Here is a 16,271-nt window from a genome sequence, read left to right as displayed (position 1 = left end):
TTTATTCTGACTGAATTAAGATAAACATTTTCAACTATTTGAAGTCTTTCTAGAATGTGATCTTCCTACATTGAACAATAAGATGACATTATGCCTTGCTGGGCATTAAGAGCAGCATTCTCTTAGATAGGATTCTATGATAAAAATTTGGTTCTTGTAGCTGCAGTTACAATGACAGTTAATAATGTAAAATAAGAATACATTTACAAATGAGAACTTTAAGAACTTATATTTGCAATGACGTGTCACCCGTAGCACCTCTATGCTCTCAGAAGCACTTCCTTTTCATTCCTCTCGCTTTGTGCAATGTGAAGACTATTCCTAGTTGGCAATGTTTGGGCTTCAAAAATGGCACTGCCGTTGGGAGGTCTCAGCTGTGGCAAAAACTTCTGCCATCGCTGAACCTTTAATAGCACAAGTGGAGCACCAGTCAGGGTGCAGGCTAATACAGGGAGCTGTGGAGAATTTCTCCTCCAGCACTCCAACTACCCCTAACCCCCATCCCACTAATGCATAAGTGCTGCCCTCTCCACACTTCACTTCATCTAGACTTGAAACATTAGCTTGCTCTCCATGGATGCTGCATGACCCACTGTGATCAAGCACTTTTTGTTTTCAGTACAGTCACATAACTAATTATCCAGGGGGCTCAAACAATTAAAAGTTAACCCTGGACATCCACTGTTTATATAATTTAACTTCAATACACCAGGAGTTACATAGTGTTTCAAACAGGATTTTGAAAATTTTCATTTTATGTCCAAGTTCAGCACTGTTCCTCAACATCATTGTGTCTTTAACTGTTACCTAAATAGAAAAACAAGTGCAACATGACTTTTTAAAAAATCTGACGACACAAAAGTTAAGACAATAAAACAAAAGTTACCATTTTACTTTGAACAAGATTTAACTGACTTCCTTTCCCGTGACCATCTTTGCAAGTGTGTTCTGAAATATCCCAGTGACAGGTCCACTTGCTCCTTACACAGGAGTCACACCTAAACGGTAAATGCACGTACATATACACAAATTATTACATCTCAACAACTATTTCTGGTTAGAACAGCAGCTTCTTAATTTGAAGTTTTGAATTATAAGTAATTAAAAAAGAAACACCTACACAAAAACAAAATATTGCAGATGCTGGAAACCCAAAACAAATATTCCAGAAATATTCAGAAGTTCATGCAACTTAGTGAAGAGAGAAACACAATATTTCAAGCTGATGGCATTTTATCAGAACTGTGAAAGGTTTGAGCTGCAACAAGTTTTAAGTGGGTACAAGGGATCAGGATATGGCTATGTAACTACTACATCGTCATTAACACCAAGTTTGCTCAGTATGTTTCTTCAGAGAAAGAAATCTGACATCTTTACCTGATCCAGTATCTGTGTGACTCCAGATCCACAGAAATGGCCTAGCATGTTACTCAGTTGTATGTACAAAGAAGGCTCACCACCATCTTCTTGATGTCATTAAAATGGGACTAAATCCTGGCCTCGGTGACACCCACATCCTCAGAAACAATTTAAAAATTTCAGGGCAACCAATGAAACATTAAGCTATTACATAGCTTTTGGACCTTGAGCAACATTCACTCCCTAACCTGCTCATGCCATCATATTAACTCATTTTTCTAATTGGTTTTATACGCATTGTGCTTTAATTTTGTAATCCACTCCGTCTAGTGCTCTCCCATTTGGCTTGAAGAGTTCATCCATTCTTACTTCTAATCATTGAGTCACTAACTTCATCTTTTTTTATTCATGCATGTGATGCAAGCATTGTGACTTTGACCCATCTTTACTCATAGCTCTAAGTATTCTGGAGGTGGTGCTGGTGAGCTCCTTTCCCGAAGTGCTGGAGTACTTAGGTGTAGGGACATCCAAACAGTGACTTCCAGGATTTTGACACAGCGATGCAGAGGGAGTGGTGACATACTTATCAAGTGAGACAGTAGAAGATATAGCAATGGTAATACCACCGAACATCAAGTGGTGATGATTAGATTTTCTCTTATTGGAGATGGTCATTGCTTGGCAGTTGTATAGCATGCAGGTTCCTTGCCACTTATGAACCCAAGCCCAGGTATTGTCTAGGTCATGTTGCACATGAACACATACTGCTTCTGAGTAGCCACGAACACTGAACATTGTGCAATCATCAAGAAATATCCCCACTTCTGACCTCATCATGCAGGAAAGATTATCAATGGAGCACCTGAAGATGGTTGAGTTTACACTCCCCTGAGGAACTCCTCCAGCTGAGATCACTGACCTCCAACAACCATCTTCCTCTGTGCTAGTTATGATTCCAAAAAGGACAGCATTTCCCTAATTCCCATTGCCTCAAGTTTTCCTCCGACTCCTTGCCATAATCTGTTAACTGCCACCTTGTTGTCAAGAACAGACACGCTTGCCTTACCTTTGGGGTTCATCCCTTTTGTCCCATTTTGGAGTTCAAGTTGGGTGGCCATAGTAAAATGCAAACTGATTGTTAGTGAGCAGATTATTCCTGTGCAAATGCCACTTGATAGCACTGTCAACGCTTGAACTTCCATCATTTTTATGATGATTGAAAATAGATTTATAGGGCTGGTATTGGCCGGGGTTGAATTTGTTCTGCCTTTTAACCCACAGGACATACCCTGGGCAAATATTTCACATTGTCAGGCAATTCCAGTGTTGTGGCTATACTAGAACAGCTTAAATATGTGCATGATTAATTCTAGAGCATGAATCTTAAGTGATGTTGCTGGAATGTTGTCAGGGCCCTTGGCCTTCATAGCTGTATTTTGTTGAGTGACAGCCATTCGCTGGCTCATTTCTCAGGGAAGAGTCAACTTGTCCATTGTAAAATTTAAAACAAGCTAGTTATCTGTTAATCATTATTAATAGGTCCATTCTCCATGGCAACACCTCCACCACAGTTCTCTTGCCAACCAATAAGCAGTCTCATCTACTGTAGTATAAATGCTGGTTTTCTCCTTCAACAGATATTCTTGTGAACTATACTGATGAGTGCAAAAGAAAAGCTTCAAAACAATTATGCCTTTTTTCAGTATTATACTACCAAATAACCATTGAGAACTATTATCATGCAATTGTTTTGAGCAGAGGATCTTATTCCGTGCCTCTATTGTGTACTACCTTTTACCTCCAAGTCTCCCATTTTCTCATGTTCCATTGTTAATTCCCTCTCAAGGTCAGTCTTAACTATTCTCCTCCATACTATACTCCCCTTGTTGATACTCTTATTTATAAAAGTGTTTAGCTGGTAGATAAAATACAAATAAGAAAAAGGCAACTAAGAAAGATGGAAGAAGTTTAAGAAACTAAATTCTCATATTTTCGTGTGAACTTAGATTTAATTAGTTACAGTGTGGAAACAGGCCCTTCGGCACAACAAGTCCACCCAGACCCATTTCCCTCTGACTAATGCACCAAACACTATGGGCAATTTAGCATGATCAGTTCACCTGACCTGCATATCTTTGGACTGTGGGAGGAAATCCACGTAGACACAGGGAGAATGTGCAAACTCCACACTAACAGTTGCCCAAGACTGGAATCAAACCTAGGACCCTGGTGCTGTGAGACAGCAGTGCTAACCACTGAGTCACTGTGCCACCCTTCTGTGAGCTTTCTCCACTTTAGGGCAGTGCTTAGTTGCTCTCTTAGTTGCATGGTCTTACAATGACAACGGAATAATTCAACAAACTAAATGCATTACTAAAGTACTAATATGAGAAAGTACTTACTTACATGATGTTACAGATCAGGATGGTACCCTAAAACACTTGCACTTACTCTTTTTATTTTAAATCTGATTTTACATTTGGATCTACAATATTATATAGACGTTGAGAGAAACATTCCATCAACACACAGATTAAGACAATTCATTTTTAATAAAATGTCTTAAATAATTTTGTGAATCCGTTACTCAAAGAAAAAATACTTACGGAATATTTGGAGACAGTGTCATGGCTGCTTTACAGTCATAAAATGAGTAGTTGGTCATTGTAAAATCTATTGTTTTTCCACCACTGACAATCTTCAGTTTCACCTCCATATCAAGATAATCTACACAGAGGAAAATTCACATTGTTATCTTGTCAATACTTTTAAAACAAGATGAGCATTTTAAAAAGGAACACACATGTTACATTGGAAAACAATTTGATGTCTTGCGTTTTAAAATGAGGAGACTAATAAATCCATTATATTTGCTATTTTCTGCCCAGTTCAAGATAAAAACCAATTAATATTTCTCTACAAATCACAACTTTCTAATGCTTTCGGCTCCGAATTTGTCAAATGCTCATCTATGAGCATAATTAAGACCAGAACATTCCAATAATAAGTTCAAATAATGGTGATTTAAAAGGAAAAAATGTCAAGTCTGGAAAACAAAATCAAAATAGAGAATAGGAAATTGACAGCAAGTGGATTAGAAAAAAGACAAACCAACAATCTGCTCAAAGCTCTTTTCATTTTCAGGAGACTTTTCAACATTTTCTGTTTGCACTTTAATAACAACAGTCCTTCCACAGTACTGGATGAATAAAAAGAAGTATACTTGTGTAGCCATTATGTTTTCAATGTATTCTGCTATCATGATATCAATGTTCATTGTATGATTGTATTTTTCTGTAGCATTCAGTTTTGAAATTCTGCAGCAATCTCCTAAATGTAAATCCTTTTTCTGTATAAGCTATCATTGTTCAGAAATATGAGGGTTAGTTGTTCCACTATCATAAAAAGGATTTAGAGAGGCCTACCTAGTAACCAGTTTGCCTCAGTAAAGCAGCACACAATTTTTGTCTTGAATTCTGCCCCCAGAAGTCTAACAATGTTCCAAGCATTTCTTTCTTAAGATACAAAAGCTATTTTCTGATAAACAAAAGGAGACTAAAATTTCAAATGATGTTGCACAAAATAAAGTCTTTTGTCTTTCACATTAGGTGACATGATAGGCAAGCATAAACAAGGAAAGTCAACTTAAAACATTAGCCTGAATTCTATCTTTATTATAGCCAAAAATCATATAACTTCCATAGGAAAACTCACCTTGACCTGGAGGTGTAGCAACTATTTGATGGATAGGTGGAGTGTCACAAATAACAGACCCTGTCAAGTGTGGTGGATGATAACTTTTAAAATTATTAAAAGAACACTCAATGAGGTCTTGTTCTGTTAAAGCAGGAAATGGCTCTATGTTCAACTGCACCTGAATAAATGAAGATGAAAACACAAATATGCAAAATAATTTTGTATTATAGATATATAACAAAATTCAAAACAATCAATTCAGAATGTCTTAATCTTTAATGTTATTTTCAAATGATATTAACTTTACGGCACTGTCCGAAATCATGTTCTGAAATCAAGAATTTGAAAGAAATTAAACCAATTCTGATTAAGTAAATTAAATAAAATAATCAAGAATTTTGAGACTTCAGTCCAATAGAACGGTCAGAATAAACTTTGACAGTGCTTTCGTAGTTAGGACCCACTTATTAGGATGATTGGCAGAATTATCAGAAAGAATGGAAGCAATTACTGGATCTCAAGTTAGTCATTTTTGGCAGTAATTTAGAAAATCTGGACCAATTCATTGAGAATTTAAAATATACATCCACATACCATCCATGGAAACTGAATTACAGAACTAATAGTCATACAATCATACAGAATGGAAACAGATCCTTTTATCTAACTCATCCGCGCCAACAAGACATCCCTATTTGACCTAGTCCCATTTGCCAGCATTTGGCCCATACCTCTCCAAACCCTTCCTATTCAAATATCCATCTATATGCCTTTTAAATGTTGCAATTGTACCCAACTCCACCACATCCTCTGATCCATACACACACCACCCTCTGTGCGAAAAGGTTGCCCCTTAAGTCCTCTATAAATTTCTACCCCTCCCCCATCACCTTAAGCCTATGCCCTCTAATTTTGGACTTGCCTCATCCTAGGAAAAAGACCTTGGCTATTCAACCCTATCCGCGCCCCTCATAATTTCATAAAATCTCTACAGATCACCCCTCAGTCTCCAATGTTCCACGGAAAATAGCCCCAGCCTATTCAGTCTCTCTCTCTAACTCAAATCCTCATGTCCTAGCAATATCTTTCTAAATCTTTTCTACACTCTCTCAAGTTTACCATGTTTCCTACAGGAGGGCGAGCAGAATTGTATGCAGTATTCTAAAACAGCCTCACCAATGTCCTGTACAGTCACAGCATGACATGGCATTCCTATATTCAATGTTTGATCAACGAAGGATCAATATCTTTGAAACATTCATCCAACTTTAGAAAGTGAAAATTACATTCAATGAAGCGTACCTTGCCAACTACATTTCGACTCATGTTCTGAGGGTCTGCATGAATCACTGTTGGGCATTGTTTGTTCAGACTCCACAACCAATAGTCTTTCTGGGCAGCTTTTGCACAGTGTAACTTCCTGCTGCAACTGATCAGATGGGTTAAAGACATCAAATGAATGAAAGTACACTCCGAGAACTTGCCTGGAATTACAAATAGTATTTACTGTGCTGTCCTATAAACTTAGGAATCATCTATGTTCTCCACCACATTGAAATCAATATTTGCACTAACTTATTTGTTCAAAGGGTCTTGAAGTTATGGCACTCAACTCTCCTAATATTTTTACTAACATATTCAGTTTAAAGTTAAAAGTTTAGCATTTAACTACTATTTCCAAATTTATCTGCCTTTCTTTCAACCTTTGCATCACAAGTTTTTCTCAAATTCCAAGAAAAAAAAACTAGCACCCATCAAACATTTTCCTTCAGAAATACAAGTCATCTTATTTTATTCTATGCAAACATATAGTTCTGGAGATTAAAGGTAATTCTGGAAATCTACAATAAAACAAGAATGGACTGACAACAAGCTGTGAAATACAGAATTTCAGTTGCTTTTGAATCATTTACAAGAGTTCCTGCAGTGAGGTGGCAGTGTTCCTACCTTTGGTCCAGATGGTCTGGATTCAAGTCACAATTGTCCCAGACATGTCTGGGCAGGCTGATTAAAAATATCTACAATTTGAGTCCTAAGAGGAAATTGATATTAGATCTATTTTTAAAAGTAGAAATGAAAGTACCCTGGTAACCTTCTCCAACAGGCTGCATTGGCGCTGCAGCCTTGACCTCAAAATGTAAGCAAGTACCCTATTCCCCACTCCTCGATATATAAGATAAGATATTATCATTGGCTGTTTGTTGGTTCAAAGAAGAACAATGATGACAACTCAATTATGTGCTAGGAGAAACTCAGCTCATCCATCATCTGCTGTAGAAACAAGAAGGAAAAATCTAACTTTTGAAGTGTTGATAAACAGGATATTTCATTTAATTTGTTGCTGCTTTATTTATTTACCCCCTGCCAAAAAATGAAATTTGGGATGCAGTACACACTTAAAATTAACAATTATTAGCTGAGAACTTGGAAAGAACTTATCCCTTCCCTGATTTTACACAAAATGTGGAAGTGATTCTCAACTGATTTGTTAAGCCTATGATGTCTTTGAAAAGATAAATGACCCACACACAAAGAAAACCAAAAAGGGCAGACGCTGACAAATAAAATAACCCTTGTTAACGCAACACAGGTCAAGTGATGGGTGGACAGCGCAGCTGAGTTCATGTTTCAATGTGAATGCTACAAAGGAGTGAGAAGAACACAGCGAGCCAGGCAGCATCAGGAGGTGAAAAGTCAACATTTTGGGTGATACCCTTTTTAGGACTAGGGGCAGATATGGGGGAGCTGCAGATAGAAGGTGGCGGGGGCAGGCTGGTGAAGTGGGGATAAGTGAAGAAAGGTAGTGGGTACGACCTGGTTGGTCAATGGGAAGAATGAATCCAGTTGGTGACAGGGAGGGGGAGGGGCTGGGAAGGGAGTCAGGGGATGGGAGAGAGGTTATTTGAAATTGGAGAACTCAATGGTGAGTCCTCCGGGCTGTAGGGTGCTCAGGCAGAAGATAAGGTGTTGTTCCTCTGATAGGCACTGTGGTTTGTTTTGGCAATGGAGGAGGCCAAGGATGGTCGTGTTGGAAAGGGAGTGGTTGGGAGAATTGAAACAGGCAGTGACTGGGAGGTCCGGTCAGCCCATGTGAACCCGGCTATGATGCTCGGTGAGCCGTTCCCTACCACTGCTCTCTGCCACCAATCGGATTCATTTTTCCTAATGACCAATCTATCAATAACACTCAACCGGTCAGTTTAACACAATGCTTAAATAGACAATCTGCCAAAGAGTTCTGCAGCTCTGTTGCTGAATTAGCTCAAGGTCAACATTTGGGCTAATTTCTATCTGATCTTTTTAACCTCCCCTAGTGGATAGCGGTCTCTTTATCTTTCCCCTAAAAGTTGATTAAGAAGCCTCTAACAAAGGCTTGACAGTCCACTGTGTGTCTTTCAATTCAGCTCCTCGACAACAAAAATCAACACAAATTCTGAAGTCATGGTTTTGTGTCCACTGGATTTGTGGAGGTCAGTCATGATTGTTTGGTAACATGATCCCCCCAGGTCAGTGTCTACAGTCAGAGGATGGTCATCAGAGGTTAAGGTATTGGGGATCCGCCGATGGGATTCACCAGGTTCCTGTTAGTTGCATTCAGTGCTCAGATGTGTCACACCAAGGAGTTGTCTTCAATCACTGGTGAACTTAGGCACCATCACAGCTAATGTTCACCCTGTGCTCAGGAAGCACTCTGGGCAGCAATCCGACCTACTGTTGTCAGTCCTAATGGGATCCTAACATCCAACTGCAATCACCTCATTGTGACTCATCCCCTACCTGTCTCCGCTTATTCTCACTTTACACCAACCTGCCCCTGCCACCCCCTTTATCTGCAGCTCCCCCCACACCTAACCCAGTCCTGAAGAAGGGTTATACCCGAAACATTGACTTCTCCACCTTCTGATGCTGCCTGGCTTGCGGTGTGCTTCTAGCCTCCTGCTGGTCTACTTTGGATTCCAGCAACTGTCTCTAACAAAGGAGTATGGGATAGGAGTTTGGATACAGCAAGTAGATATGAAGGCGATTGGTGTTATTAACTGGGTAGATAAAAAATAAAAAGGGAAACTGGTATTAGACCCCACTGGGAATAGTGCACTGGAAATCAAGGTCCACAATTCCCAGGGTTTTCACAAAAGTTAACGTGATCAAAGTTTGCAAGGTCCTCAGTTTACCTGTTGGATAAATCCAAGTTACAGATAATACAAAGCAGGCTTTTGTACTTAACAAGAAATATTACTCCTTATCAGTAAATAGATTCTAATCACATGTAAACAATTGTCAAATATCAGCATATAACTATTTGTTAAAGCTCTAATCCTTTTTAAAAAAAACAGCCCCAAATATGCACGCACACTCATGCAGTCAAAACTAAATTATGGGTAGGTTAGAAAAAAAACTTGGGAAAACAGTTAAACAGCATCAATCTGAGATTGATGGAGCGCTCTTTTTGTTTCTTAAAGTCCTTCAGTTCCCTGACATTTTCCTTCAGGTTCTCTGACTTGTTCACAGGAGCCACAGTGCAAATGGTCCATGAATGATAAAGTTTCTGACTGGCTGGTTAAAAGCAACAGCTGACAGCAACTGGCTGGAGACAATCAATTGGCTTCTTTAGCCATTATGTATTTTGTTGGAAAGATAGAACCTGCCCTTTTAGCAGTCCGAAGTCATGTGCCAGTACCCTTCACATGTACAGTTTGTTCAACTACCCAAAAATCAACAGATAGTTGTCGTCAGGCTGATGACCATAGGCGCTCACAACTGGTCAAAATGCCATAAACCATACAGGAACCTGTTACCACCTGAATCTCACTTTCTATACACCCTGGGTACGAGCCTGTCTACAAAACAGCTTCCCCCACTGCTTGACAAAGCTGCAGTGTTAATGCCATTTTCGTGTTTTGGTAACTTGCCTTTTAAAAGTGCAGCAAACCCTTCCACAATCTTTGATTTTAAAACCATGTGTTTTCTATTTCCATCAACAAAAATAAAGAAAAAAGAAAATAAAAAGAAACAGTCTTTATACAGATCAGGGAGGAAGGAAATGCAAGACTGAGGATTTAATAAACTTCATCCACTATCTGATTTCTGTTTCACATCTAAATTGACAGGATAAACAAGAAATAGTGCTTTGGAAGATGATTGGCAATTATAAGAAAGCAAAATAGAAAATGCTGAAAAACGGAATAGGTAATTTCAGTGAGTTAATGCATCAACTTGTGGGAAAATGTGGCATTCATTAGATCTTTCCTACACCTGGCAGCTTGAATATAATTTGTTTTAAGAAAGATATATAATGTGAACAGGAAGATATGTTCCAGGATTTAGATGGCATTTATAGATCAGAAGGGCAAATTATTAGTTAGAAATTACAGTGAAATAGATACTTTTGCGTTGGCATTTAACCTCCACAGAAGCAGCATTCTCCTACTTCTGCAAGAAATCCATAAGATTTGCATTTAACAGAATCAAGGCTAACTGCTTCCACCATTGCACTGGGAGTCTAATCCAAAAGATTGATAAAGGAGCCTAATACTATCTTGAAAGCAACATTCAAAAACTTCCAAAATGCAGGACTTACATTCCTTCTATTACACACCAACCACAATAAGGATCTCTGGATGCAATGCAAGAATCACAACTTTTGTAGTTGTTGCATTCCTCTACTGGCAGACGAGTGATCTGAAACATAAGTATTCAACAAGAAACAAATGAAATCGTCCAAATTCGACAATGCAGAAATTGTTAAACAGAACTACCGGTCATTGCAACACCTTTAAACAGTCGTTAATTTTACTTTGCATCAATTTGCACCTATGTGGTGAATTGAGACTTGGAAAGAATCACGATATTTACACAGTTGCAAATAAATGTAGGCAGTTTCTCTTCATATTTCATTAAATCTGTTGAAAGCAAGATGCACTCTACAAAGGCACAGCCTGTGCTAAGAAAACACTACATTACATGCCGTACCGATACTATTCATAAATCATCTGCTTGGAGTTTCATGACACTTAATCTCCCTCAAAAGGTGTCAATAACCCAAATCATTTGGGACATATAGAGTTAACCAACCACGGGCTTGAGGAATTCTACTAAAACGTTATCATATCGGGGTTCTTCTTTCTAGTAGTGCACTGGGTTTCTTATTTCTCTTGCTAATGGCTTCAGGCTGAACACATCCTGTGTACAGTTTTGGTCTCCTTTTCGGAGGAAGGATGCTCCTGGGCTCGAGTGAGTGCAGCAAAGGGCTGATTCTGGGGATGGTGGGACTGATGTAAGAGGAGAGATTGACCAGGTTAGGATTGTTTTCAGTGGAGTTCAGACGAGTGGGGGGAGGGGGGGGGGGTGATTTCATCGACGCTTATTAAGGACTAGACAGGGTAGATGCAGGGAGGACGTTTCAATGGCATGTGCATCCAGAACCAGGGGTCACAGTTTGAGGATTCGGGATGGATGGAGATGAGGAGATATTTCTTCACCCAAAGAGTGATAAGCCTGTGGAATCATTACCACAGGATGTACTTGATGCCAAAACATTGAATATATTCAAGAGACGGTTAAATATAGCACTTGGGGCAAATGGGATCAAAAGGTATGAGGAGAAAGCAGGATTAGGCTGCTGAGTTGGATAAACAGCCATGATCGTGATGAATGACGGAGTTGGCTCGAAAGGCCGAATGGCCTCCACGTGCTCCTATCTTCTATGTTTCCACTACACTAGAAACAGACAGACACCATGATACAATTTTCAGACTTTTTTTTGTTTTTGAAGGATTGGGGAATCCAGATCTAGAGGGCATAGGTTTAGGGTGAGAAGGGAAAGATATAAAAGAGACCTAAGGGGCAACTTTTTCACACAGAGGGTGGTATGTGTATGGAATGAGCTGCCAGAGGAAGTGGTGGAGGCTGGCACAATTGCAACATTTAAAAGGCATTTGGATGGGTATATGAATAGGAAGGATTTGGAGGGATATGAGCCGGATGCTGGCAGGAGGGACTAGATTGAGTTGGGATATCTGGTCGGCATGGACGGGTTGGACAGAAGGGTCTGTTTCCATGCTGTACATCTCTATGACTCTATAACAAAAGTGCAGATCAAATAAAAATATTAGAAGATAAAACTACACATTACCTTTCTCTCAGTCATCACGTACAGGAAGTCTCTTTTTGCACTAAAAATAAGGTCACTGTTCACCTTGCTGTTTGGAATTATAAGTATAGTCTGATAGTCATCCGTTTCATTGTCTAGAAACACCTATTACATAGTGAACATTTACAAATGTTGTGTAAGAAATGAATGTATGATAATACTACACACAATTATTTACCATTAATAAAAGGAAACGTCTTAATTACTGGGTTCTTGTACATATTGCTTTATAACTAGAGAAATATATCTTCTATTAATACAACTTCCTTTTACATATTGTAACAATGTTAATTCTCTCTCCATGTTTATCCTTCAAACTATCTTGTTTATATTTGTAAAAACTTACTTCAACTTTCAAATTACTGATCATCTTGAAATTTTTGGCCCAATGTATGAAAAATTATACTCTATGAAGTATTTGGAGAATTGCCCATTATCAAGCTCCAAACTTTCAACTGAGTGTGTAGACTTCATAATTTAAGTGATTTAGCTTCTCTTCAGGTCACACGAGGTCTTTGTTGCTATTAAACATACCAACTGGCCAAGATATTCAGGTTCAGTTTCTAACTGCTCCAGAGGTGTGTAATAACATTGCATAATAGATTGATTCGAAAATATCTAGCCTGAGAAATTACTGCAGAGATGTCCAGTGGCTGACATGACTGACCTTAAGCAACCACAATCATCTGTGACAGTGAAAAAGATGTGAGCAGAGACTTTGCCTGAGTAAGATAAAGGCCGGGTAAGTATAGCTGAGAAATAAACTCTCCACAGCTGTGGGTGAATTGTAGAGAATAAAAGGAGCAGATTGCAGGCCTACTTGTAATAGGTAACCTGATAAGGCACAAGGCCAGGAAAAGATGCTGGTTGACAGTAAATATTTCTAATCTTTAAAGTAAAAGTAAGTTTGTATTAGGTCTCTAGTTTGTTTTTGATTCTCTTTTCTTAATAATAGCTTGTTAAGTATAAGATAGATACTGGTGTTCTGTTTTATTAGAAAAAGTACAATAAAGTTAAAAAGCAGACAACCTCGAGTAATTGATGAAAAAATAAATAAAATACAACAGTGTTGGCAGGACTGGTGATGTGCTACTGCTGCAGCATGCCAAGGCATTCCAGAGGTGAACACATCTGTAGCAACTGTTTGCAGGTTTGAGATGAGGAGTTGGAGTTCAAGCTGATGACAGTGTATCATATCAGGGAAAGGGAAACTTACTTGGTTATTTTGAGACACTTATAGCCCTCCCTTCAGTCTAGGTATTTTAAATATGGTCTGTGATCAGGGACAGGAGGGTGTGACTGCAGGCAGATTTGGGGACTCAGGGGTTTGTATTTAAGGGGCTTCAGCCTCTGCAATTGTCCCATAGCTATAAGGTATTTATGCAAACCTTAAGCTATAAGGTTCTTACAAGCTCTAAGGGCTGCCCATGTTTAAAAGACACAAAATGGCCAACAAAGGTTAAACAGAATTAAACAGCATGCTCTAGCATTAAGTGAAACATAATGGTACTTTTCAACAGGACTACTCCAAGGCAAATGGGAAATCCTACGCAGTCATCTGAGACAGTTTAATAAGACGATGTCTAAGGATAGACACAAGTTCATTAAAATACAAGTGATTGATTCCATTAATGAAAGAATGCTGTCCCATTTGATGAACAGTACCAGTTAGAACAAGGGGTGTAAATATCAGTCCATGAGGCAGTCAGCCTAACGCATTATGCATTCATGAAAACAACAGCTACATTTATTTTGTAATAATCAGTCATTTCTTTGAAGTTATTCACAATATTAAGAAATAGGTTCTAGGTGAAGACTCTTCGGATAATCAGAGAGCTAGATTCCAACATAATTATAGATACACATAAATAACCAAGGTATAATAGGAGCATTCGGGGGAAAAATATTTAAACTTAAATATGAAAGTTAATTAGTTTCAGGAAACACTTTCCTTATCTCTAAAAAAGATGTCTGTCATGTCCTGAATAAAATAGATTGCTCGCAACTTATTAGCTAAAAAGTACAACTAACTTCATTATAGGAATTAATACATATATCAGTTAGTTAGAACCAACTGTCCTTTGTATTTTTATGTATATAATATATATATATATTATATAATATATATGGGACAATGGAAAACATTAAGAGGAATAACAGAATTCGATGGAGCTAGCACATGGAATATAATAAATACCAGAATTCATGCCGTCCTTAGAGTCTGGGACAGGACCGAAAGAGTATAACCAGTAACTTTGGAACGTGAATAAATAGGATCCATAAAAAGATTCCAAGGTCTGGAGATTACAATGTCTGTTAAATACCATGAGATCATGGGAACCAGGCATGTCCATAGGAATTCCCATCATGGATTATGTGTTTCACAAGATTGAATGTACATTATAAGGGGAAGGACACAGTGACTACCTTGTATGTAATTACTGTAACACAAAATATATAAAAATGCTGTATTTCACAGTAAAAAAAATCAGAGTGCGCCATTGATCTCTCTTACCAATCAGAACCATAGATTAATGGAATGATTGGGTTCTCACATCAAAGCCAGATTCGGGGAAGATCTTTGGCCCTCTCCTGACTTTAATTGGTTGCTCCTTGAAAAAGAATAAATCTGTCTCTTGCGTGCGTCTTGCTTGCCTCTGGATCAGCAAACTGACTATGGCACCCATAAACAGAGAGGTGAATGCCGTTCTCTACAGCAGTGAATGCAAGTCCTGAAGGCAGTGTTGCCTGCTTGTGCCTGGGTTAAGGATATCTTTTCAGAGCAGGAAAGGATCTTGGAGAGGGAGGGGAGAACTCTATTACCACTGTCCACTGTCCACATTGGTACTAACGAAATTGATAAAACTGTGGCTCAGTAGTTAGCACTACTGCCTCTCAGCACCAGGGTCCCAGATTCAATTCCAGCCTCGTGCAACTGTCTGTGTGGAGTTGCACATTCCCCCAGTGTCTGTGTGGGTTTCCTCCAGGTGCTCCGGTTTTCTCCCACAATCCAAAGATGTGCAGGTCAGGTGAATTGGCCATGCTAAATTGCTTGTAGTGTTAGGTGCATTAGTCAGAGGGAAATAGGTCTGGGTGGGTTACTTTTCGGAGGGTTGGTGTGGACTAGTTGGGCCGAAAGGCCTGTTTCCACACTGTAGGGAATCCTATCAAACTAGAAAGGTGTTTCTAGTAATGAAGTTTAAATAGTTAAGACTTAAACTAAAAAGCAGAAACTTCAAAGTAATCGTCTCTGGATTACTACCTGAGCCAGAAGAAAACCGATACAAGGTAAATTGTTGAGGACACTATTTTTCTTTCACTACTCTCATTTTTGGTTTGGAACAGCAACCTTTCTTTTAAAAAAAATGAGAATGGAACGAAAGACACAAGTCTGCTATTGGGAAAAGGCCTAGGAAAGATGATACAGGATAATTGCTGCTCGAAGAACAACATAAATGAATCAGACTGGTTCTAGATCTCTCAAGTTATTTTCTAGTTTTCAGTTTCTTGGAAGTTCTGAGAAAAGATTCCTAGTCAGTAAGTCTCCAGAGGTCTATGGAAGCTGTTTGTTTTGACTGGTGACTATGGAATTCAAGATATACAGTCTACAAAATTCATTATCCAAGAATTTCATGAAGACCTGATATTCATTGTTGAAATAATTCATCAAACTGGCAAATTACAGTTCTTTTATTTTTCTTTTAATTTATACTTAAACTGTGTCTGTCTGTTGATCAGTATCTAAAATAGGATTTTATGAAGAAAGAGGATTGGGCTCCGATCATACATATTAATTAGATTGCCTTCTAGTTTCTATATTCTACTAAAGTTTCATTCTTAACGCTAAATTGTTAATTTTTGTTGAAGCTGTACATTTGTTGTCCAAGATCTGTTATTTTTTAAATGTGGTTAGGATCAATTGAGTAATTTTGAGGGTCACTGTATGTTTTAATTTCACAGTGTTGTGAATCCTGGGATGGTGAGGCTGCTTGGACTAGCTATCCCTGTGTCATAATATAATAAAATGAAGTTAAATGTATGGCTCAAAGATATAGTGTGGATGAGA

General features: G+C 38.5%; 1 protein-coding gene across 3 annotated transcripts in view; it reads right to left on the bottom strand.

Moving 5' to 3' along the window:
• The window catches only part of LOC132826702 (plexin-B2-like), a 265,158-nt gene that overhangs the window by 55,803 nt on the left and 193,084 nt on the right, over positions 1-16,271 (bottom strand). For all 3 annotated transcript variants that reach the window (XM_060842787.1, XM_060842789.1, XM_060842788.1), the window contains exons 5-10: positions 12,188-12,310; positions 10,634-10,734; positions 6,358-6,484; positions 5,074-5,233; positions 3,966-4,086; positions 887-998 (exon numbers count right to left, since the gene is read on the bottom strand). In XM_060842787.1, the coding sequence (XP_060698770.1) occupies positions 887-998; positions 3,966-4,086; positions 5,074-5,233; positions 6,358-6,484; positions 10,634-10,734; positions 12,188-12,310 (744 nt within the window). The remainder of the gene's footprint in view (positions 1-886; positions 999-3,965; positions 4,087-5,073; positions 5,234-6,357; positions 6,485-10,633; positions 10,735-12,187; positions 12,311-16,271) is intronic.

Source organism: Hemiscyllium ocellatum, chromosome 23 (genome assembly GCF_020745735.1).
Source record: "Hemiscyllium ocellatum isolate sHemOce1 chromosome 23, sHemOce1.pat.X.cur, whole genome shotgun sequence".
NCBI classification, from domain to species: Eukaryota; Metazoa; Chordata; class Chondrichthyes; order Orectolobiformes; family Hemiscylliidae; genus Hemiscyllium; species Hemiscyllium ocellatum.
The sequence above is the reverse complement of the archived record's forward strand: the minus strand, read 5'-3'. Positions and strand labels throughout refer to the sequence as shown.